The sequence below is a fragment of the Pleurodeles waltl genome, chromosome 3_1 (assembly GCF_031143425.1).
Source record: "Pleurodeles waltl isolate 20211129_DDA chromosome 3_1, aPleWal1.hap1.20221129, whole genome shotgun sequence".
Classification (NCBI taxonomy): domain Eukaryota; kingdom Metazoa; phylum Chordata; class Amphibia; order Caudata; family Salamandridae; genus Pleurodeles; species Pleurodeles waltl.
In genome coordinates this window covers 1467751241-1467776073 of record NC_090440.1, presented here as the reverse complement: position 1 = coordinate 1467776073, position 24833 = coordinate 1467751241, and the positions used below count along the sequence as shown (strand labels likewise).

The following is a 24833-nucleotide window of genomic DNA, read 5'->3' as shown; positions in this document are numbered from 1 at the left end:
ACTCAGATGCTCCCAGGGGCCTCTGCTCACCCTGGATTCAAGATGACAGAATCAAGTGGCCACGTGGAGGAGCCCTGAGCACCATCCCTGGGGTGGTGATGGACAGGTGAGTGGTCAACTCCACTTTTCTTTGTCCAGTTTTGCAGCAGAGCAGGGAGTAGGGGTCCCTGTACTGGTGCAAACCACTTTATGCAAGGAGGGCACCAGATGTTCCCTTCAAAGCACAACAGTGGCTTGGGGAGGCTACCCCTCCCAAGCCATGTAACTCCTATTTCCAAGGGAGAGGGTGTTACCTCTCTCTCCCACAGGAAATCCTTTGTTCTGCCTTCCTCTCCCTAAGCTGGTCAAGCAGCAGGAGGGCAGAAACTTGTCTGGTGGGTGGCAGCAGCGTGGGCTGTCCAGAAAACCCCAGAGGACTGGTAAGAATAATGCTGGAGCTCCTCTGTGGAGCTGCTAGAGTGTATGGAATCATACAACCAATATTGGCAACAGTATTGGGGTAAGATTCTGACATGTTTGATACCAAACATGCCCAGGTTCGGAGTTACCATTAAGTGGCTAGACCCAGGTAGTGAGTGACCTGTGTCCAGTACACAGGTAAAATGGCTTCCCCGCACTTACGAAGTCCAGTGTAATGGAGCTGGAGTTCGTAAGGGCACCTCTGTTCATGCAGTTGTGCCCTCGCACACAGGTATCTGCACCCTGCCCTCTGGGTGAGGAGGACCTACCATGGGGTGACTTACAGTGATCTGATGCAGTGACCTGTAGTGAAAGGGTGCATGCACCTTTTCACGCAGGCTGCAATGGCAGGCCTGCAGACACATTTTGCTTGTGCTCCTATGGACAGCACAATACATGCTGCAGCCCATGGAGAACCCCGGGTGCCCCAATGCCCTGGGTACCTAAGTACCATTACGAGGGACTTATATGGGGGCAACAGTATGCCAATTTGGGGTGTGCAAGGTCCTGAGTAACCAAATTTAGAGGGAGAGAGCACAATCACTGGGGTCTTGATTAGCAGGATCCCAGTGAAAACAGTCAAAACACACTGACAGCAGGCAAAAAGTGGGGGTAACCATGCCAAAAATAGGGTACTTTCCTACAGCGCAGAGTTGACCTATGCCACCTGAGGGCACGCAAGGGTAGTGCTCGGGGGAAAAAAATCTCCAGATCCAGTGTGACACCTGGGGAAATTCTAAGGGAAGGAATCTGCAACTAGAATATGCCTCTATCAGATAAATCGTTAACGAAGGTAATTAACTTGTTCTTCTTTACTTCTTCCTGTTTCTTTCTTTCCTGTTTCCTCTTACATTCTTTGCTTCTTTCTTTTGTTCCTTCTTTCCTGTTTCTTTCTTACTTTCTTTATCTTTTTCCTTTTCTTTCTCTTTCCTTCCTCTTTGTTTCCTTTCTTTGTTTATTGCCTTTTTCATTTTCTTTGTTAGTTTCTTTGTTAGTTTCTTTCTTGCCTTCCTTTCTTTTATGCTTTTCTTTCTTGTCTTCCTTTTTCTTTTGTCTTTATTGCCTTTCTTTTTTGCCTTCCTCTTTCTCGCCTTCCTCTTTCTTTCTTTCTTTCATGCCTTCCTCTTTCTTTTCTTGTCTTCTTTGTTATTTGCCTTTGTCTTTCTTTCTGTTTCTTTCTTTTCTTCTTTCTGTCTTGCCTTCTTTCTCAAAGGCAAGAGACTGGCAGCCAACACCAGACCAATTGACTTTTTAAAGTCTTTGTTAGCCAAGACCTTCTCATTTTACTAAATGTATGTATATAGCATAGTTATTTATAGAAGTTTTTAGCGATAGCCCACCCTTTGGCCTGTGGTTGTCATTCAAATTTTTCTTCCACCCCATTCCAGCGTGCAGTAATGGCAGTGTATCAGCCCACTTCAGCTACTCGCTGACTTAACTATGAGTTATGGCTTGCTGCCCTTTCACAAGCAGAACTTCCACACACAAAGTAGTGCCTTTCAGTGCCAGAGAATACCGTTGCAATGTTTACCTATTTGAGACGAAACATTTTTGGCCTGGAAGCTTCCTGAACAAAACAGTTTTGCAAAAAACATATGAAAACAAGAATTGCAGGAGGGCTGGTGACCAGCGTCCGATGCATTTGCTTTGCCAACGCTTGTTAATGGAATGAGGCTTTTCAGTCCTCGGGTTGATATTGCATAGCAGGATATCCTTTTAAAGGGTTGAGCCTGTGCTAGCATGCGCTAGCACATGGATATTGCTAGCGAGAGGCTGTAGTAGTTAGAAAAGGGCTTGAAGCCCGACCGTGGCTTACCATTAGTTGGCTTGCATGGCACTCTTCTTTACAGCCTCATAATTAGTCACTGGATGCCATATTATCATTTCCGCTCCCGTTCTTGAAGCAAGGACCAAGCACTGATTGATTCAACTTAATCAGTGCCATCTGCTGCTCCCAACGTGATTGAGGTACTATTTTCTCCTTTTAACTTCAGTGCCATCCAAACAGAGGACGCGTGACTAGCAAAAACGTGTCAAGCAGGACAAACAAAATTGCTAAGTTGTATTTTCTATAGTTAACTTTTTTATTTTGCAAAGTCTTCTTTTCTCACTCATTGCTCATGCTTTTATTTTTTTTTATTTTTTTTTAACTTTTAATGCCCCGCAAACTGAAGGCACTGTGACTGGAAAAAATGAGGTCAGCAGGACAAAAAAAACTGAAATGTTGTATTTTCTATAGTTAATTTAGTTTTTATGTTGCTATGGTTTCTTTTCTCAGTTTAAACTGGTTTTGTTTTTGCTCATGGGCTTCGTTCTGAAAAGATGACTACTATCTTGTTCTAAATATTGCAAAGCAACTTTGTTTCTTCCTTATGTGTAATTTTTTTAATGATGCCTTAACACATAATCGTGCAGAACTCTCCAATCCACCCCACTCCAATCCAATCCACTTCACTCCAATCTAATCCACCGCATTCCAATCCACTTACTCCAATCCTCTACAGTCGACCACACTCCAATCCTCTCAACCCACCCCACTCCAATCCAAAACAATCTGCCCCACTCCAATCCCAAAAATGCCCCACACCAATACAGTAATCCAAAACAATCTGCCCCACCCCAGTCCACAAACATCTGCCCCACCCTAGTCCAAAACAATCCACCCCACTCCAATCCAAAACAATCTGCCCCTCTCCAACTCAAAACAATGTGTCCCACTTCAATCTGCCTCTCCAATTTAAAGCAGTCTGCCCCATTTCAAAACAGACTTCCCCACTCGAGTCCACTCCACTCATCCCAATCCACCACGCTCCAATGCCCACAATGCACCCACTCCAATCTTCCCCCCTTCAATCCGAAAAGATTCTGCCTCACTTCAATATAGCAATCCAAAACAATCTGCCACACTTCAGTCCACAACACTCTGATCCACACCAATCCAAAACAATCTGCTCTACTCTAATCCAAAACACTCTGCCCCATTCCAATCCAAAACAATCTGCCCCTCTTCAACTCAAAACAATGTGCCCCACTTCAATCTTCCTCTCCAATCTAAAGCAGTCTGCCCCACTTCAAAACAATCTTCCCCATTCGAGTCCACTCCACTCCATCCCAATCCACCACGCTCCAATACCCCCAATGCACCCACTCCAATCTCCCCCCCTTCAATCCGAAAGATTCTGCCTCACTTCAATATAGCAATCCAAAACAATCTGCTGCACTTAGTCCACAACACTCTGATTCACACCAATCCAAAACACTCTGCACTACTTTAATCCAAAACACTCTGCCCTAGTCTAACCTAAAACACTCTGCCCCACTCTAACCTAAAACACTCTGCCCCACTCTAACCTAAAACACTCTGCCCCATGCCAACTTGCCCCACTCCAATCAGAAACAATAAGCCCCACTCCAATCCAAATCAATCTCTTCCATTCCAATCTGCTCTACTCCAATACAAAACAATCTGCCCCACTCCAGTCCAAAACAATCTGCCCCACTCCAGTCCAAAACAATCTGCCCCACTCCAGTCCAAAACAATCTGCCCTACTCAAATCTAAAACAATCTGCCCCATTCCAATCCACAACAGTTTGCCCACTCCAACCTGAAAAAATCTGCCCCACTCCAATATAATTTGCCTCACTCCAGTCCACATCACCACAATCCACCCTACTCCAATCTAAAGCAATCTGCCCCACCCCATTCCAAAGCAATCTGCCTACTCGATCCTAAAACAGTTTGCCTCACTTCAGTCTGAAACAATCTGTCCCACTCCAATCCAAAACAATATGCCCCAGTCATTCCAAAAAATCTGCCCCACTTCAATACAAAACAATCTGCCCACTAAAGTCCAAAACAGTCTGACCCACTCCAACCTTCCCCACTCCAATCCAACACAATCTGACCCACTCCATTCTGTCCCAGTACAAACCAAACGGTCTGCCCCAATCCAGTTTGCCCCACTCCATTCCAAAACAATCTGCCCACTCCAATCCAAAACAATCTTCCTCACTCCAGCCTGCCCCAATCTAAACAATCTGCCTCACTCCAATCCAAAACAATCTGCCCCACTCCAATCTGAAACAATCTGCCCCACTCCAACTTCCCCACTCCAATACAATTGGCAACCCTCCTGTCCGCCCCTCTCCAGTCCGCCTCACTCCAATCTGCCCCACTTCAATCTGCCCCAGTCCAATCCAAAAGAATCTGTCCCACTTCAATCCATAACAGTCTGCCCACTCCAGTCCAGAGCAATGTGCCCTACCCCAACCTGCCCCACTCCCACCCAAAACGAAAAGCCCCACTCCAATACAAAACAATCTGCCCAACTCTAATCTAAAACAATCTGCCCCACTCCAATACAAAACAATCCGTCCCATTCCATTCCAAACAAATCTGCCCAGCTCTAATCTAAAACAATCTGCCCCACTCCAACCCAAAACAATCTGCCCACTTCAATCCTATCCAATCCGTCCCACTCCAACCCAGTCCACCTCACCATAGTCCACCCCACTCCAATCCAGAACAATCTGCCCCACTCCAATCCAAACCAATCTGCCTCACTCTAATCCCAGAACATCTGCCCCACTCCAGTGTGTCCCACTGCAATCCAAAATAATCTGCCCCATACAATACAAAATATTCTGCCCCACTCCAGGCTGTCCCAGTACAAACCAAAACAATCTGCCACACTACTAACCAAGACAATCTGTCCCTACTCCAACCTTCTCCACTCAATCCAAAACAATCTGCCCCACTCCAATCCAAAACAGTCTGCCTCCACTCCAACCTGCCCCGCTAAATCCAAAACAATCAGCCCCACTCAAATTGAAAACAATCTTCCCCACTCTAATCTGCCCCACTCCAATCCAAAACAATCTGCCCCACTCCAATCCAAAGCAGTGTGCCCCACTCCAATCTGCCCCGCTCCAAACCCAAACGAGCAGCCCCACCACAAAACAAAGCAATCTGCCCAACTCTAATCTAAAACAATCTGCCCAACTCTAATCTAAAACAATCTGCCCCACTACAATCCGAAACAATCTGCCCCACTACAATCCGAAACAATATGCCCCACTACAATCCGAAACAATATGCCCAGTCCAATCAGATCCAGCCTGCCGCCGTCCAGTCTGCCCCAGTCCAAAACTATCTACCCCACTCCAATCCGAAACAAGCTGCCCCACTCCAATCTATTTCACTCCAATATAGTCCACCTCACCCCAATCTGCCCCACTCCAGTCCCTCCCCCACTTCAATCCAAAACAATTTGCCCCACCCCAATCCAAAACAATCTGCCGCATATCCTCAGTTTACTAAATTCTGCTGTCTTCTTGTTTTTAAAATACCTTTACAGAAATACTCCAACTCCTACGACATGTTCATGAGAGGAGAAGAGATCTTGTCGGGAGCCCAGAGAGTTCATGACCCGCAGCTTCTTACTGAAAGGGCCCAGCATCATGGCATTGGTAACGTGACCTTTGATTTACAAAGACTAAAGATTCAGTTTAGCCACAATGGTTTTAGCTCCGACTTGTCAAATAGACTGTTTACCTTGCTTATTACGAATCGTGCACTGTGTAAAGCCTTGCTAAGTGTTCATGCTATACAATGCCATTAAGATCACATACTGTCAATTACAATATTTACTAAGCATAGTGCAATGGAAGAGTGGTTTATATTCCTCAAACCTAGAAGTGGCAGATGAAATCGCTTGACCCCCATCTTGAACATAAGATGAATCTCGAAGGTCCATATCTTTTCAGATGATTTGGAAAGGTAAATCAAACTAGTATGTCATCCCTGCCCCGGCTGCATACTCACCACTCCGATATTAGAATCGGCGGGTTCAGGATAGATGGCAAACCCCACTTACCTTGTTGGGCGCCGTTCTTCTTCTCACCTTTAAACCTGTGACATGAACAGTGCAGAGCTCCAGTCCAGACTCGGGTCAGCAGAGTCATGAGAAGCATGAGCCTGCCAGTGAGGGTCCCAGGATGTGTGAGACAGGAGGAACTTTGTGAAAGGCTAATGAAGTTAGGGCATATTTGAGCGACGCCACCAGCACATTAAGTAGCCCAGGGCTATGAAAGTGACACCCCTGGTAGACTGTCACTTCGAGCCGAGCGTAGGTGACTTGCACCCTTTGTTTTTGTGGGCCGCGCAGTTTACGTACATGATTTCCACAGAGGTGTTGTAATTTTAAATGAGTTTCCTACAGAGCTGTCTGTTAGACAAGTGAGTTTCTTATCACAGTTTATTGAAAGTGTTCTGTAGTTTCCACTTTTTTCTTCGTGTCTTTAAAAGGAAGGGGAGCAGTCCACCCCTCCGTGATCATCTTTTGGTTGGTTAGGCTTGCGCTCTAAACTCTCTTTTAGCAAATGGGGCAAGAATTTACACGTCACCAGCAGTCCCTTGTCATTACATTCATAGTACACCTCTCTGACGGCACCTTGCATAACTCACGGTTTCGATTGGTCGCCTCGGTGTTTTCTTACATGCATCTGATGACTCCTATTACACTTTTCCTTACCATTTTGTCTGCTGCTAAATCAACACTTATCACCATAATAAGTCATTATCTTTACTCCTAGCTTTCCTAATTGAAACACAATGTACTTTATCTCTTAACTTGATGGGAACCAGTTCAACTCAATTAAAACTGTCTACTCTCATTTTACGAGAGATTTGATTTATATTCATGACTAGGTAATGTCTTGGTTATCTTCAAACTACATAATCATCGTTTTTTCTCAGTTCCTTTTGTTCTCTATAATCTTGCACCAACTTTGCAAAATAATACATTTCTAACTCTGTATCACAGTTGTTACCATTCAGTATTCCCAAACACTGAAGTCACTTGATTTAACTGGCACCTGAACAAAAGATTCGCTGTGCTGTATTTATCTCTTGGCTCCTTTTCTACAAAACCGCTATTTTCTTGTAGCCACCGAAACATTCTAGCAATATATATTGATGATGTTAACATTCCCTTCATGGTTAATAGTATTGTCAATGGCTGGTTTTATTTCTCTGAAAATATTTTAATCATATTTTCTTACATAGAGTTTTACCCCCCACAAGCAAGGTAAGCCTCGCATTCATCCGCAGATTTTATTTCTTGTTGCGCCATGAGAGATTTTAAAGCAATATTTAAAAGCAAATATTTTTTTCTTACCTTCTATGTTCTTATATTAAACTGCTCCCAGAGCTAGGTTGTTTGTTGGTCTGAATCATTTTAGCAGTGTGGCAAGGCAAGTGTGCATCTTAACAAATGTAAACAAGCCTGACAGCTGGTATCCAACTCAAACTGTGCCTTCATTTCCATTACCTTATACAGTGGGATGTGTTTAGTACGCAGATTTTAGGAAGGATCGTGTCCTACCTTAAAAAGGGCTGAGGTCATCCCTACTTGACATTGCGGGTGCTTTCAATAACACACCACTTAAAACTCTTTTAATGGCCCCTTTTTGGCATTTATTGTGCTCAGTGCAGTGGAATTCAGAGATTTGCCACACGCAAATATATGGTGCTAAATACTATGGTCTTCTCACCATCTAAAGCATTTCAGTTACGTTCAGTAGTTGAAAACTTTCTAAACATTTGTATTTAATTATTTGAATAGCCTCAGCCCTCAACTTAAAATGGAGGTTGGCTGCCTTCAGATCAGTTACCTCCCGAAGCTGAAACTTTTCAAATATATTTTCATCTAGCTTAGTGCATTCATAGGCGTGGCCCAATAATGTAGAAATAGGTTCACCCTGCCCATGGGATTAAACTCTCTCATGTTTTCAGAAATTCTTATTGTCATATTTTCCCCTTTTATTCCTGCACTCTGGAGTGACCTCTGTAATAGTCCGCACTGTACAGTACCACATAATCAATGAATAATACAAGTAATAAGTTTGCAATCTAATCTTGCCTTAGTTCCTTCACTCCACCCTGAAACGCAGCCAGGAGGACGATTCCACCAACTTTAGTATGTTAGCTTCTTCTACTCTAATCAAGCTCTTCTATCTATATTTTTTACATTGTATAATTTTGGCTTATCCTCACCATTGACGTTGACCATCTTCTGATGTACAACACCTATAATTCTCTTCCGCTCTCTCAAATACTTCAGATAACTCCTTCACCATATCCACACATCTCCAATGTGTCACACGTGCTCCCAAAATGTGTTCCTTACTGATTTAATTCTATTTAGTGTCCAAGTTCTCTTCATCTTGACATTCTAATAAAGAGGTCTCATCTTTAGCAACGTGATTTCCTGCAGGACTTTTCACTTGAAAACAGAATTCAAAATACGGAACCTTATCATGTTTTGAGACATTCAATTATGCCCCTTAGGTTGTACATCTGTTAAAATCTCCCCATTGGGCAACACATTTTTTCTCATTTGCTATGCTAATATAGATTATGGAAACTCTGATCCTTACTTTATTTTAAATTTGTAATTCACACAATTCCACCACACGCTATAACAATGAGTTACTCTTTGCACACTCCCCTATGTTCATTCAACAATCTTAATTTGATTAATGTATGGTCATAACAGAGTTATAAAACCATTAAAAAGACATAATGCATACAGAGCAAAATACAGATAAAAAAAATGACTCATCATAAAGCAACAGATGCCCTCTGCCTTACAGCACGTTGGATATAAACACCAGTTGAGAAACAAATCCTCAGAGTGGACAATGAATCACAAAAATAAAACCTGCTCTACTATATCGAATATTAGCCTGTTTTAGAAAAGATTAAAGGTATTGATTTCTCAGTAATACATACAATTTACAGAAATACATAAAGTGCAACGTGTTTTGCCATCACAGGAACACAGAGGTAAAATAACAAAATAAGAACCCTTCTGAGGGAAGGCAACTAAAGGTGTGCTATGCTCAATCTTAAGTCTCACCAGTAGGAACCCTTGGTGCTGGTTACTAACCCATGTTAAGTACAGCACTATATCATTACTTGTGCAAATTTCAGCAAATACCTGGACCATAGGCTTGCCCGCCTCCCTCCGCTCTCTCTCATTTGTACACTTAGGAAATTAGCTTTCAGGCTACCAGGGAAGGACAGTAATCTTCCAGACCCAGGCTAAAAAAGCTGTTACAAATATATCTGATCCACAGAATTTTTAGGCATTGATCCAACTTCAGGCAGTCAGTGAAAACCGCCCGGTTAAAGGAGGTTTGACTCTTCGTCCAAATCATGAACTACAGAAGAAGGGGTTGCATCTTTATGACATCACTGTTAAACCTTAGCCCAAACTCAGAATGGCAAATAAAAGAGCTAGTAGAGTTGAAGACAGCCATTAATCTCTCAATAGTTTTCAGTCCTTTCCAACCCCACCTGGTCACTGAGACCCCAAATCGCTGCCCCATAGCTAGCAATTGCACAGCATTTAGCTTTGTAAAAGGGCATGACCTCCCTAATGAGCGTATTGGCTAGCCTGCTAGGAAGTTTGAAGACGGCCTGAATGGCTTTTGAGAAGGCTGCAGGCAGCTCTATTGTTTTCAGTGGGCCCCAGATGAGGTTCTTGTCAAATAAGATATCAGGATAAGAAAATGTAGATATTGTACAAATTTTATTGTTGACTATGAAAACAGTACTTTCCTCCTTCCTGGCCTCAAAAGCCATTGCTTGGGGTTTGGCCTGATTGGCCCACAGGTCCTAGCTCATCATAAAGCTGCAAAAATGGTCCTGCAAATCCTGCAAACCATTTGAAGCCCTAGCTATTAGGACTGCATTGTCAGCATAAATGAAAGCGAGGATGCTATGATCGCCTATAGGTTGGCAGTCCACTCCGAGCTCTAAGAGCTGTTCTCAAATAATTAAATGTTAGGTACAGATTCCCCTTTTTAGCCACAGCATATTTAATTATTAAAATATATTTAGGGACTGCTCAACTGTCCTCAGGCCACAACATAAACCAAATTGTAGCTCTGAGAGCATGTTTTGTTCCAAAGCCAACGTTTGCAAAAGCTCCAGCAGTGTTCTCCCCATTATCTTAGCAGTTGAGTTCATCAGTGAGATGGGGCGATAACATTGCTGGTCTCATTTGGAGCTTTTAAAAATAATAATAATAATAATAATAATGGTTGTATGAGACCAGACCTTTGGAGGACCTGTTGCTTAGACGGTGTTAAGAACATTAGTTAGGAGTGGAGCCCACAATAATGTATTAACCTTAAACAGGTCAGATGGAATCCCATCCGGACCTGGAGCTTTTCTGGCCAGGCAGCTAGCAACTGCTGATGTAAACTCACTGAGCTCGATCTGCAGGCCAACAGATGATGTAACCACGGGCCAGATATGCGCTGGGGGACCTGGAGACAGTCGGGATGAGCTGGTGACAGACTCGCGCAGAGGAAAGGCCTCCCTTGAAGAAGGGTCATGATAGAGGTGCATAAAGTAAGAAACCCAGACTTTAGGGAGTATCAATATGTCAAGGCCAGATTCCTGAGTATACTCGAAATATTTATGATTTACCGTCTCCCAGAAGGCTTTACTGTCTTTTAACTCATATGCCTGCACAAGGGAAGAATAAAATGTCTCACTACTTGTATTCTTTTGTGGACCCTTAAGGCATTTTCACAAAGCCCTACAGCTAAGTACCATCTCCTGATTATAGGCCTTTGTGATATGTACGCTCCCCTATATTTGAACAGAATTTGCACTATTGCTGTCCTCTGGTTTGTTGCTTTTCACACGTTTCACTCCTGTCTTTTTCTTTGGACACTGTTGCAAATGCCTCATGACCTTGCTGATATTACACTGCATCTTCATTCAGAATTGTTATTATTGATGGCCATATGACTATGGCTTTCACAACACATTACGGAATCTTCTTTTACCCACCTGTCTGAGGGCCCCCACACAGTGCTACTGTGTACAGCTTAGCAAACCACAACTCAAACTACCAGCCATCAATACCACATCACATAATGATCATAAGGCACCATATCCTCCACCACTACACCATTTTAAAAGCCTTCCCACAATAGCCCTCATTACTCAACATAGTACTGCACCACATAGCACTTTCCTTTCCTCCACATGCAGAATACATAACCAAGTATCCCATACCACATCTAATTTCACCATACAAAAAAGGCAAAATACACCACACCATTATATTACACATACTACTGTAGACTACCCCAAACCTTAGAGAGGCAGTCACATCACCACTCAGGATCACACCTCATCACAATGCACCAGGACCCAGGTGTACTAAGGTAGGGTACTCAGAAAGTAGTCACAATTTTCACACTGATTATTATGAATTGTATGGTATTTTCAAACTGACCTTTGTACTGTTCACAAAATACCGAATCACAGTAGTTTGCCATTTTTATGAACATTAATTAGGCAGGATGCAATATGCGATCCACTTAAATTCGCTGCCATCACAGGGATGATGGTCTACTGGGGTCAGATGACCCCCTTGAATGTGAATCCTTTTCAATAAAGCCTTTTTTAAAGCAACCCGTTTCCTTACAGGAAAACTGGATGGATTTAAAAATAAAATTGTAAAACTTTTTTTTTATACCATTCACGAAGGGGTTACTGAAATATTACATTTTTTGACAGGATTTCAGTTGCAAAACATTAATACATACCATAAGGAATTGCTGTTTGGCCTCAACACGCCATTTCCAAATAGCAATTCCTGATGTTTTCCTAAAACCATTTGTCGATTCGGTAACATGCTACTTAAGCTCTAAATGGCTTTAGTAGATTCACAACTAACATTTTCTTGTTGCCAGCCCTTTAATTCACTGAATCACAGGGCTTGCGACAAGAGAATACATTTGTACATCAGGCCCTAAATTTCTCAACATTGAAAGTAAATAGCACACTACACCACATCGTACTACACCTAGTTATACAACATCTTACCCTGGACACACTTATAACACACTCAACTCATGCTGGCAAATTCTTCTACTAGCTACACAACTCCAAACCACACAAGCTAAAATTCATCACTAATCACCCCACAAATTACGGCACTCATGACATCTTTGATAACATCATTGATAATGTCACTGTAACATCTGCAGTAAAATTATTGATCAGATAACTGTGGATGGCAGGGGAGCAAGTTATAGTTAGGTTAGGGCACAAGTTATAGTTACTTGAGATAACTATAACAGGTGATTTTCTATGGTTCTGTACGTGTAACATGTTAGCCTAAATATGACGTACCTTAAACCCTTGGTTTTTAAAGTGAATTTCTATGCTTTTTTAAAAATTCTGTTTCCTAACTACAACGTTGCTGTAACCTTTGGTTTTTCAGTGAAATTATATTTATATATATTATGCACATGCAGCCCCACTCCCCAGGCCGTTTTCGTCCCCGGTGTCCCCATGTACCAGGCCCGGCCAATTACTAAAAGGGGAAGGGGACCCTCCGGCTCTCTTCCCCGGACTGATTTTGGCTCCAGGAACCCCATCCCATGGGAGCCAGCCAATTACTCAGGGGTAGGGTGGCATGTGACCTCCCTCACTAAGCGTATTTTATCCCTGGGGCCTAGCCATTTAATGGTGGCTGGCCCCACCCAGGACACCCAGTGTGCTGTGTTGGGGCCACGTGGCAGCCTAAATACCCCACGTACCTTGCTGGCTTCCTGTCTACAGTGGGAGCCGGCACTGCTCCTGCATAGAGTGAGCAACAAATAATGCTGCTCTCTGTTTGCTAGAGCAGTTTTTCATCTGTTTCCCTGCCCGCTTGATAGCACGCAAGGAAACAGATGAAAAGTCTGCTCCAAGTGTGTGGGAGCAGTTTTCCTGTTTCTGCCCACTGGGAGTGGACTTACTGCATGCTCTTGCTTCGTGTGAGCTGTCAAACCTACCGCCAAACATAAGCAAACATCTGGGTCCTGAGGGTGAGCACCTCAAGACATAGGGAGCCAGCCCTGAAGGGGGGGGGAGGAGAGGAGTGGAGGGGGTGGAAGTCCTCAGTGCCATTCATAACTCCAGGTGGGTAGCTAAGCTGTCCCTCTCCTTTTGAAATTGCCCCGGGAGGTGGTGGTCCCCAAAGCTGAAAATGACCGGGGAGGGGAGTGTCCGTGCGGCCCACCTTCCCTCTGAAAGATAGGCCCTGCCATGGGGAGGTGGTGGTCCCCGGGGCCGTTAATGGGCTGTGAAGGGGGATGTGTGGTTCCCCTCCTCCTTAATTTACATTGGCCTGGTCCCTGGGAGGTGATGGTCCCCAAGTGTGGAGGGGGGGGGGCTGCATGGCTCCCAGCGAAAACTTTTTTTAAAATGCTTTTTTGCTATGGGGCACCAGCATCAGAGCTAAGGGGTCAGGTTGTTCCTACCCTGGCCCCTTTTTCTTTTTTAAACAATTTGTTTCTGGGACTCAGCTGAAGCCGAGTCCCAAAATGGCTGCCAACATTTCCTTGTTAAAGTGTTGGCAGCCAATCACAAATCAGCACCAGATCGGGAGGGTTCGCCGAGCCTTCGTGTCCCTATAGATGCAAATTAGATTTTTCTTCAATTTCTCAAAAACTACTGAATAGATTTACACCAAATAACATCAAGGGTGCTATCTAGACCAAGAGCTACCTTTCTCCCAAATTTGGTGTAATTCAGTCCAGTGGTTTGGGAGCTATTCCTGTTCAAAAGCCCTATGGAAAAATGCAAGGGGAAAAGCGTTTTGCCCCCCCCCCCCCACCCACCCCCCTTTCTTAGCCCCCACTTGACAGGTCACCCCAAAACTTTCCAGACAGACGCTGAAGTGAGCGTCGTAATTGTTTAGAAAAATGTGTTAAGATTCATCAGACGATTCCAAAGTTATTAGCAAAACAAAAAACGCTTTCTCAAGAGAAACTAGGTCCTACCCTTAACTAGGGTGTGTGTGTGTGTATATATATATATATATATATATATATGTTCGATGGCATATGTTGCTGCAGATACACATGTTTAGCACAGTCCGCTGCCTGGTGTTGGGCTCGGAGTATTACAAGTTGTTTTTCTTCGAAGAAGTCTTTTTTTTTTTTTTGGTCACGGGACCGAAGGACTCCTCCCTCTTCGGCTCCATTGCGCATGGGCGTCGACTCCATCTTAGATTGTTTTTTTCTGCTGTCGGGTTCGGACGTATTCCTTTTCGCTCCGTGTTTCGGTTCGGAAAGTTAGTCAGAATCTCGGAAGAAAGCGTCGGTATTGTTCCGTTCGGTATCGGGATAGTTAGGTACATCGACACCGATCATCGGAAGACTTTGGGGTAGCTTCGATCCCCCATCGGGGCCTGGTCGGCCCGACCGCGTGCGACATCGAAGCCGATGGAACGGACCCCGTTCCGTTTCTGCCCAAAATGTCACAGTAAGTATCCTTATACAGATCAGCACTTGGTCTGTAACTTGTGCTTGTCCCCCGAGCACAAGGAGGATACCTGTGAGGCCTGTCGAGCCTTCCGGTCCAGAAAAACACTCCGGGACCGAAGAGCCAGGCGTCTACAAATGGCGTCCACGCCGACAAAACAACGTTTCGACGACGAAGAGGAAACATTCTCGGTTCCGGACTCAGAATCCGGAGACTCCGACGTCGAACAACAACAACAAACAGTGAGTAAGACGTCGAAAATAAAAACCATCGAAAAAACAAAAGCCCAGGGGACGCCACTGCCAACAGGCCATGGCTCGACCCATAAAACCGGCGAGCCATCGAAGGCGCCGAAAAAGGGCACGCCCATAGCGAAGACACCCGACTCCGGTCGAGGGACCGCCATGGAGCAACCTCGGAGCCGAGATAGCGGCTCCGAGAAGCAAAAACAAGATGCCGGCACCGAAAAACATCGGCACCGAGACACACTGCCGAAAGCCACAAAAATTCTGTCGGTACCGAAGCCGAAAAAAGATTCTCTCTCGGCGCCGAAAAGTTCCACACCTCCTTCCTACACAGAGGAACAAGGAATAAGTGGCCAGATGCACAGATTTGGACAAGAGCTCCAAAGTGTAGAATCAGACTACACACAAAAGAGACTGTACATCCAACAAGACACAGGGAAGATATCAACCCTTCCCCCAATAATGAGAAAAAGAAGGATCGGATTTCTCAAGGATGACGCACAACCACAAGCCAAAGTGGTTAAAAAAGTCACGCCTCCGCCCTCTCCACCACAACAGGCATCGCCGGCACAAACACCGCCACAAATGCACTCACCAGCGCAAACTACTATAAGTCAAGATAATCAGGATCAAGACGCTTGGGACCTATATGACACCCCAGTGCCGGACAATGATCCCGATTCATACCCCACAAAGCCGTCACCGCCAGAGGACAGTACCTCATACTCGCAACTGGTGGCTAGGGCAGCAGAATTCCACAATGTCCAACTGCATTCCGATCCTATAGAGGATGATTTTTTATTTAACACCATCTTGACTACACATAGCCAATATCAATGTCTCCCAATGCTACCAGGGATGTTACGGCACGCAAAACAAATTTTTGAAGAGCCCGTAAAATCAAGAGCCATCACCCCAAGGGTGGATAAGAAATACAAACCACCACCCACAGACCCAGTGTTGATTACTTCGCAGTTACCACCTGACTCCGTAGTAGTAGGGGCAGCTCGCAAAAGAGCAAATTCCCATACATCTGGCGACGCCCCACCTCCGGACAAAGAAAGCCGAAAATTTGATGCGGCAGGAAAAAGAGTAGCATCACAGGCAGCCAACCAGTGGCGCATCGCAAATTCTCAAGCGCTGCTAGCCCGATATGACCGCGCACACTGGGATGAGATGCAACTTCTCATAGACCATCTTCCCCAGGAATACCAAAAAAGGGCGCAGCAAATAGTTGAAGAGGGACAAACGATCTCAAACAATCAAATCCGCTCTTCAATGGACGCAGCCGATACTGCAGCGAGAACAGTCAACACTGCTGTCACCATAAGGAGACACGCTTGGCTCCGCACTTCAGGGTTCAAACCTGAAATCCAGCAGGCTGTCCTTAATATGCCCTTCAACGAGAAACAACTTTTTGGCCCTGAAGTGGACACAGCCATTGAAAAACTTAAAAAGGACACAGACACGGCCAAAGCCATGGGCGCACTCTACTCCCCGCAGAGCAGAGGCTCTTTTAGAAAAACTCCATTTAGAGGAGGGTTTCGTGGCCAACCCACAGACACCACCAGCCAACAAACAAGAACCACACCATATCAGGGTTCATTCCAAAGGGGAGGTTTCAGGGGATATAGAGGGGGTCAATTCCCAAGGAGTAGGGGAAGATTCCAGACTCCAAAAACACCTCCACCTAAACAGTGACTTTCAAGTCACACAACCCCTTCACTCAACACCAGTGGGGGGAAGACTAAGCCAATTCTACCAATCTTGGCAGCAGATTACAACAGACAATTGGGTATTAGCAATAATCCAACATGGCTATTGCATAGAATTCCACAAATTCCCACCAAACATCCCTCCAAAAACACGCAAAATGTCACCACAACATTTAGAACTTTTAGGACTAGAAGTTCAAGCACTACTGCAAAAGGATGCAATAGAGTTAGTACCAGTACAACAAAAAAACACAGGAGTTTACTCCCTGTACTTTCTAATTCCAAAAAAGACAAAACATTAAGACCAATATTAGATCCCAGGACACTAAATACCTACATCATATCGGACCACTTTCACATGGTCACACTACAAGACATCATTCCACTGCTCAAACAGCAAGATTACATGACCACATTAGACCTAAAAGATGCGTACTTTCATATACCGATACACCCTTCTCACAGAAAGTACCTAAGGTTCGTATTCAAAGGAATACATTACCAATTCAAGGTGTTGCCATTCGGAATAACAACTGCACCAAGAGTATTCACAAAATGTCTAGCAGTAGTAGCAGCACATATCAGGAGACAACAAATACATGTGTTTCCTTACCTAGACGATTGGCTAATCAAGACCAACACAGTAAGAAAGTGCACAAACAACACCACATATGTCATACAAACCCTTCACAAACTGGGTTTCTCCATCAACTATACAAAGTCACACCTCGAACCGTGTCAGACACAACAATATCTAGGGGCAACCATCAACACATCAAAAGGAATTGCCACTCCAAGTCCACAAAGAGTTCAAGCATTCCACAAGGTAATAAGTGCTATGTTTCCAAACCAAAAGATACAAGCAAAATTTGTGCTAAAACTTCTAGGCATGATGTCATCATGCATAGCCATTGTCCCAAACGCAAGACTACACATGCGACCCTTACAACAGTGCCTAGCATCACAATGGTCACAAGCACAGGGTCAACTTCTAGATCTGGTGTTGGTAGACCGCCAAACATACCTCTCGCTTCTATGGTGGAACAGCAACAATTTAAACAAAGGTCGGACATTTCAGGACCCAGTGCCTCAATACGTTATAACAACAGATGCTTCCATGACAGGGTGGGGAGCACACCTCAATCACCACAGCATTCAAGGACAATGGGACGTACACCAAACAAAATTTCATATAAATTACCTAGAACTGTTAGCAGTATTTCTAGCGTTAAAAGCCTTTCAACCCATAATAACACACAAATACATTCTTGTCAAAACAGACAACATGACAACAATGTATTATTTAAACAAACAAGGAGGAACACACTCAACACAATTGTGTCTCCTAACACAAAAAAATGGCAGTGGGCAATTCACAACCACATTCGCCTAATAGCACAATTTATTCCAGGGATCCAAAACCAACTAGCAGACAACCTTTCGCGAGATCACCAACAAGTCCACGAATGGGAAATTCACCCCCAAGTTCTGAACAATTACTTTCAAATTTGGGGAACACCCCAGATAGATTTGTTCGCAACAAAAGAAAACGCAAAATGCCAAAACTTCGCATCCAGGTACCCACACCGCGAATCACAAGGCAATGCTCTATGGATGAGTTGGTCAGGGATATTTGCATACGCTTTTCCCCCTCTCCCTCTCCTTCCATATCTAGTAAACAAATTGAGTCAAAACCAACTCAAACTCATACTGATAGCACCCACATGGGCAAGACAACCTTGGTATACAACTCTACTAGACCTTTCACTAGTACCGCATGTCAAACTACCCAACAGACCAGATCTGTTAACACAACACAAACAACAGATCAGGCATCCAAACCCAGCATCATTGAATCTAGCAATTTGGCTCCTGAAATCCTAGAATTCGGACACTTAGACCTCACACAAGAATGTATGGAGGTCATAAAACAAGCTAGAAAAGCTTCCACTAGACACTGCTATGCATCTAAGTGGAAAAGATTTGTTTGCTACTGCCATACCAATCAAATCCAACCATTGCATGCCTCTACAAAGGACATAGTGGGATACTTACTACATTTGCAAAAAGCAAACCTTGCTTTTTCATCTATAAAAATACACCTCGCAGCAATATCTGCTTACCTACAAACTACTCATTCATCGTCTCTATTTAGAATACCAGTTATTAAAGCATTCATGGAAGGGCTAAAAAGAATTATAACACCAAGAACACCACCAGTTCCTTCATGGAACCTTAACATCGTCTTAACAAGACTCATGGGTCCACCTTTCGAACCCATGCATTCCTGTGAAATGCAATATCTAACGTGGAAAGTCGCATTTCTCATTGCAATCACATCCCTCAGAAGAGTAAGTGAAATACAGGCATTTACCATACAAGAACCATTTATTCAAATACACAAAAATAAAATAGTTCTAAGAACAAATCCAAAATTTCTACCAAAAGTAATCTCACCATTCCATTTAAATCAAACAGTAGAATTACCAGTGTTCTTCCCACAGCCAGATTCCGTGGCTGAAAGGGCACTACATACATTAGACATCAAAAGAGCACTAATGTACTACATTGACAGAACAAAGCTAATCAGGAAAACAAAACAACTGTTCATAGCTTTTCAAAAACCACACATAGGAAATCCAATCTCTAAACAAGGCATTGCTAGATGGATAGTCAGATGTATTCAAACATGCTATCTTAAAGCCAAGAGAGAATTGCCTATTACACCAAAGGCACACTCAACCAGAAAGAAAGGTGCTACAATGGCCTTTCTAGGAAACATTCCTATGAGCGAAATATGTAAGGCTGCAACCTGGTCTACGCCTCATACATTTACTAAACACTACTGTGTAGATGTACTAAATGCAGAACAAGCTACAGTGGGCCAAGCTGTACTAAGAACATTATTCCAAACTACTTCAACTCCTACAGGCTAAACCACCGCTTTTAGGGGAGGTAACTGCTTTATAGTCTATGCTAAACATGTGTATCTGCAGCAACATATGCCATCGAACTGAAAATGTCACTTACCCAGTGTACATCTGTTCGTGGCATTAGTCGCTGCAGATTCACATGTGCCCTCCCGCCTCCCCGGGAAGCCTGTAGCCGTTTAGAAGTAAATCTTAAATCTTAAACATTTGTACATTTGTAAATAATTATTATAAACTTTTTATGTACATACGTATTCACTCCATTGCATGGGCACTATTTATAGCAAACAACTCCAGCCTCACCCTCTGCGGGGAAAACAATCTAAGATGGAGTCGACGCCCATGCGCAATGGAGCCGAAGAGGGAGGAGTCCTTCGGTCCCGTGACCAAAAAAAAAAAAAAGACTTCTTCGAAGAAAAACAACTTGTAATACTCCGAGCCCAACACCAGGCAGCGGACTGTGCTAAACATGTGAATCTGCAGCGACTAATGCCACGAACAGATGTACACTGGGTAAGTGACATTTTCAATATATATATATATGTATATATATGTATATATATATATGTTAGATGGCATGTGGAGCTGCAGATACACATGCTGCGTACATCCCGCCATCTGGTGTTGGGCTCGGAGTGTTACAAGTTGTTTTTCTTCGAAGAAGTCTTTTCGAGTCACGAGATTGAGGGACTCCTCCCATTTCGGCTCCATTGCGCATGGGCGTCGACTCCATCTTAGATTGTTTTTTTTCCCGCCATCGGGTTCGGACGTGTTCCTTTTCGCTCCGGGTTTCGGTTCGGAAAGTTAGTTAGAATCTCGGATAAATCGTCGGTATTGTTTGCGTTCAGTATCAGGTTAGTTATAACAGGTCGACACCGACTTTTGAAGAGCTCCGGTGGCCCTTCGGGGTTTTTTCGATCCCCCGTCGGGGCCTGGTCGGCCCAGCCACGTGTCTCTTCAAGGCTGATGGAACGGACCCCATTCCGCTTCTGCCCAAAATGCCATAACCAGTATCCATATACAGATCAGCATCTGGTCTGTAACTTGTGTTTGTCGCCAGAACACAAGGAAGATACTTGTGAAGCCTGTCGAGCGTTTTGGGCCAGGAAGACACTAAGAGACCGAAGAGCAAGAAGACTGCAAATGGCGTCGGCGGCGACAGGACAAGGGCGTTTCGAGGAGGAAGAAGAAACCTTCTCCATCCAGGAATCGGACTCGGATGAGATCGATCCCGAAGAAATGCCGAAAACCGTGAGTAAGACGTCGAAACATAAAACTCACGAGAAGACCACAAAAGCCCAGGGGACGCCACCGCCAACAGGCCATGGCTTAACCCGAAAAATAGGTGACCGATCATCGGCACCGAAAAAGGGGACGCTGGTGTCGAAGTCATCCGAATCCGGTCGCGCTACCGCCACACAGCAATCTTGGGCCCGAGATAGCGGCTCCGAGCAAGTTCGGCACCGAGACAGCGGCACCGAAATGAGTCGGCACCGAGAGACAACGACGCCGAAAATAAAAAAGGTTTCGCCGGAACCGAAAAAAGTAGCCAAAAAGGTTTTGATACCGAAACATCCGGCCTCGGAACCGAAATCAAGTTCCTACACAGAGGAACAAGGACTGTCCTCACAAATGAAAATACATAGATTTGGACAGGAATTGGAGACAATGGAGCCAAACTAGACCCAAAGAAGGCTCCACATCCAAAAGGAAACGGGGAAGATCAGCACTCTCCCTCCTATTAGAATGAAACGCAAACTTGCCTTCCAGGAGAAAGACAAGCAGCCTCAGGCAAAGGTGGCTAAACAAGTAAGCCCGCCACCGTCTCCACAACGCTCGCCGCAAACATCACCGGTAGCCACTCCACCTATGATGCAATCCCCGACTCATACAGGGATGAGTCAAGATGACCCTGACGCGTGGGACCTTTATGATGCGACAGTGTCAGATAATAGTCCTGACTGTTATCCAGCTAGACCGTCGCCACCAGAAGATAGTACAGCCTACGCACAGGTGGTGTCGAGGGCAGCAGCATTTCATAATGTCAGCCTGCATGCAGAGCCCATTGAAGACGACTTTCTATTTAATACACTGTCGTCCACACACAGCCAGTACCAGAGTCTTCCCATGCTACCCGGAATGCTAAAACACTCCAAACAAGTGTTTGAGGAGCCTGTAAAAGGAAGGGCCATTACTCCAAGAGTGGAGAAAAAATATAAACCGCCACCAACAGACCCCGTGTACATCACACAACAGCTAACACCGGACTCAGTTGTAGTAAGGGCAGCTCGCAAGAGAGCGAACTCACATACTTCAGGAGATGCACCACCTCCAGATAAAGAAAGTCAAAAATTTGACGCAGCAGGCAAAAGGGTGGCGGCACAGGCAGCAAACCAGTGGCGTATTGCAAACTCACAGGCTTTGTTGGCCAGATACGATAGGGCTCATTGGGACGAAATGCAACACTTTATAGAACATTTGCCCAAGGAGTTCCAGAAAAGAGCACAGCAAGTAGTAGAAGAAGGACAGAGTATCTCCAACAATCAGATACGGTCAGCAATGGATGCAGCAGACACAGCTGTTAGAACTGTCAACACAGCAGTGACAATAAGGAGACATGCATGGCTGCGTGCATCAGGATTTAAACCAGAAATACAGCAAGCTGTGCTGAATATGCCATTTAACAGACAGCAGTTGTTTGGGCCGGAGGTGGACACTGCTATCGAAAAACTTAAAAAAGACACTGACACGGCCAAAGCCATGGGCGCACTCTACTCCCCACAGAGCAGAGGCACATTTCGAAAAACACAGTTTTGAGGGGGGTTTCGAGGGCAAAGCACAGAACCCACGACCTCACAAACAAGGCCCACTTATCAGAGCCAATATCTGCAGGGAAGTTTTCGGGGACAATATAGAGGGGGACAGTTCCAAAAAAGTAGAGGGAAGTTCCAAAGCCTCAAAACAAGCAGTGACTTCCAAGGCACACATCCCCAACACATAACACCTGTGGGGGGGAGACTAAGCAAATTTTACAAACATTGGGAGGAGATAACAATAGACACTTGGGTACTGGCAATTATCCAGCATGGTTATTGCATAGAATTTCTCAAATTCCCTCCAAACATCCCACCGAAAACACACAATATGTCAAAACAACATATAGATCTTCTAGGACTAGAAGTTCAGGCATTGCTACAGAAAGAGGCAATAGAATTAGTACCAAACCAACAGAAAGGAACAGGACTTTACTCTCTGTACTTTCTCATACCCCAAAAAGACAAGAGTCTGAGACCTATATTAGATCTCAGAACATTAAATACCTACATCAAATCAGATCACTTTCACATGGTGACATTACAGGACGTAATCCCCCTGCTCAAACAACAAGACTACATGTCAACACTAGACCTAAAGGATGCATATTTCCATATACCGATACATCCTTCACACAGAAAGTACTTAAGGTTTGTATTCCAAGGGGTACATTACCAATTCAAGGTGTTGCCATTCGGAATAACAACTGCGCCAAGAGTTTTTACAAAATGCCTGGCAGTCGTAGCTGCACATATCAGAAGGCAGCAAATACATGTGTTCCCGTACCTAGACGATTGGTTAATCAAAACCAACACGCTAGAACGGTGATAGAAACCCTCCACAAACTAGGTTTCTCAATCAACTACACAAAGTCACACCTTCTGCTGTGTCAAACACAGCAATACTTAGGGGCGACAATCAACACAGCAAAAGGGATTGCCACTCCAAGCCCACAAAGGGTTCAGGCATTTCACAATGTAATACAGGCCATGTATCCAAAACAAAAAATACAAGTCAAAATGGTGATGAAACTCCTAGGCATGATGTCCTCATGCATAGCCATTGTCCCAAACGCAAGGTTGCACATGCGGACCTTACAACAGTGCCTAGCATCACAGTGGTCACAGGCACAGGGTCAACTTCTAGATCTGGTGTTGATAGACCGCCAAACATACACCTCGCTTCAGTGGTGGAACAGTATAAATTTAAACATAGGGCGGCCTTTCCAAGACCCAGTGCCACAATATGTAATAACGACAGATGCCTCCATGATAGGGTGGGGAGCACACCTCAATCAACACAGCATCCAAGGACAATGGGACACTCAGCAAAAACAGTTTCACATAAATCACAGACATGACAACAATGTATTACCTAAACAAACAGGGAGGGACACACTCAACACAGTTGTGTCTCCTGGCATAGAGAATATGGCATTGGGCGATTCACAACCACATTTGCCTAATAGCACAATTTATTCCAGGAATTCAGAATCAGTTAGCAGACAATCTCTCTCTGGATCACCAACAGATTCACGAATGGGAGATTCACCCCCAAATACTGAACACTTACTTCCAAAGTTGGGGAACACCACAAATAGATCTATTTGCAACAAAAGAAAACGCAAAATGCCGAAACTTCGCATCCAGTTACCCACAAGATCAGTCTCAGGGCAATGCGTTATGGATGAGTTGGTCAGGGATATTTGCTTACGCTTTTCCCCCTCTCCCACTCCTTCCATATCTGGTAAACAAGTTGAGTCAAAACAAACTCAGGCTCATACTAATAGCGCCAACATGGGCAAGACAACCTTGGTACACAACACTACTAGACCTCTCAGTAGTGCCTCATGTCAAACTACCAAACAGACCAGATCTGTTAACGCAACACAAACAACAGATCAGACACCCAAATCCAGCATCGCTGAATCTAGCAATTTGGCTCCTGAAGTCCTAGAGTTCGGACACTTAGACCTTACACAGTAATGTATGGAGGTCATAAAACAAGCTAGGAAACCTTCCACTAGACATTGCTATGCAAATAAGTGGAAAAGATTTGTTTATTACTGCCATAATAATCAAATTCAACCCTTACACGCATCTGCCAAAGACATCGTAAGATACTTACTACATTTGCAAAAGTCAAAGCTAGCTTTTTCTTCCATTAAGATACAGCTTACCGCAATTTCAGCTTACCTGCAAATTACGCACTCAACTTCACTATTTAAGATACCAGTCATAAAAGCGTTTATGGAAGGCTTAAAGAGAATTATTCCACCAAGAACACCACCAGTTCCTTCATGGAACCTCAACATTGTCTTAACACG

The 24833-nt window shown here is 44.3% G+C and overlaps 1 protein-coding gene across 1 annotated transcript in view; it reads left to right on the top strand.

Annotated features, from left to right (window-relative positions):
* DARS1 (aspartyl-tRNA synthetase 1) overlaps positions 1-24833 on the top strand; it is a 473122-nt gene that overhangs the window by 393863 nt on the left and 54426 nt on the right. Inside the window, exon 16 of the mRNA XM_069225076.1 lies at positions 5817-5928. Coding sequence (XP_069081177.1) covers positions 5817-5928 — 112 coding nt within the window. The remainder of the gene's footprint in view (positions 1-5816; positions 5929-24833) is intronic.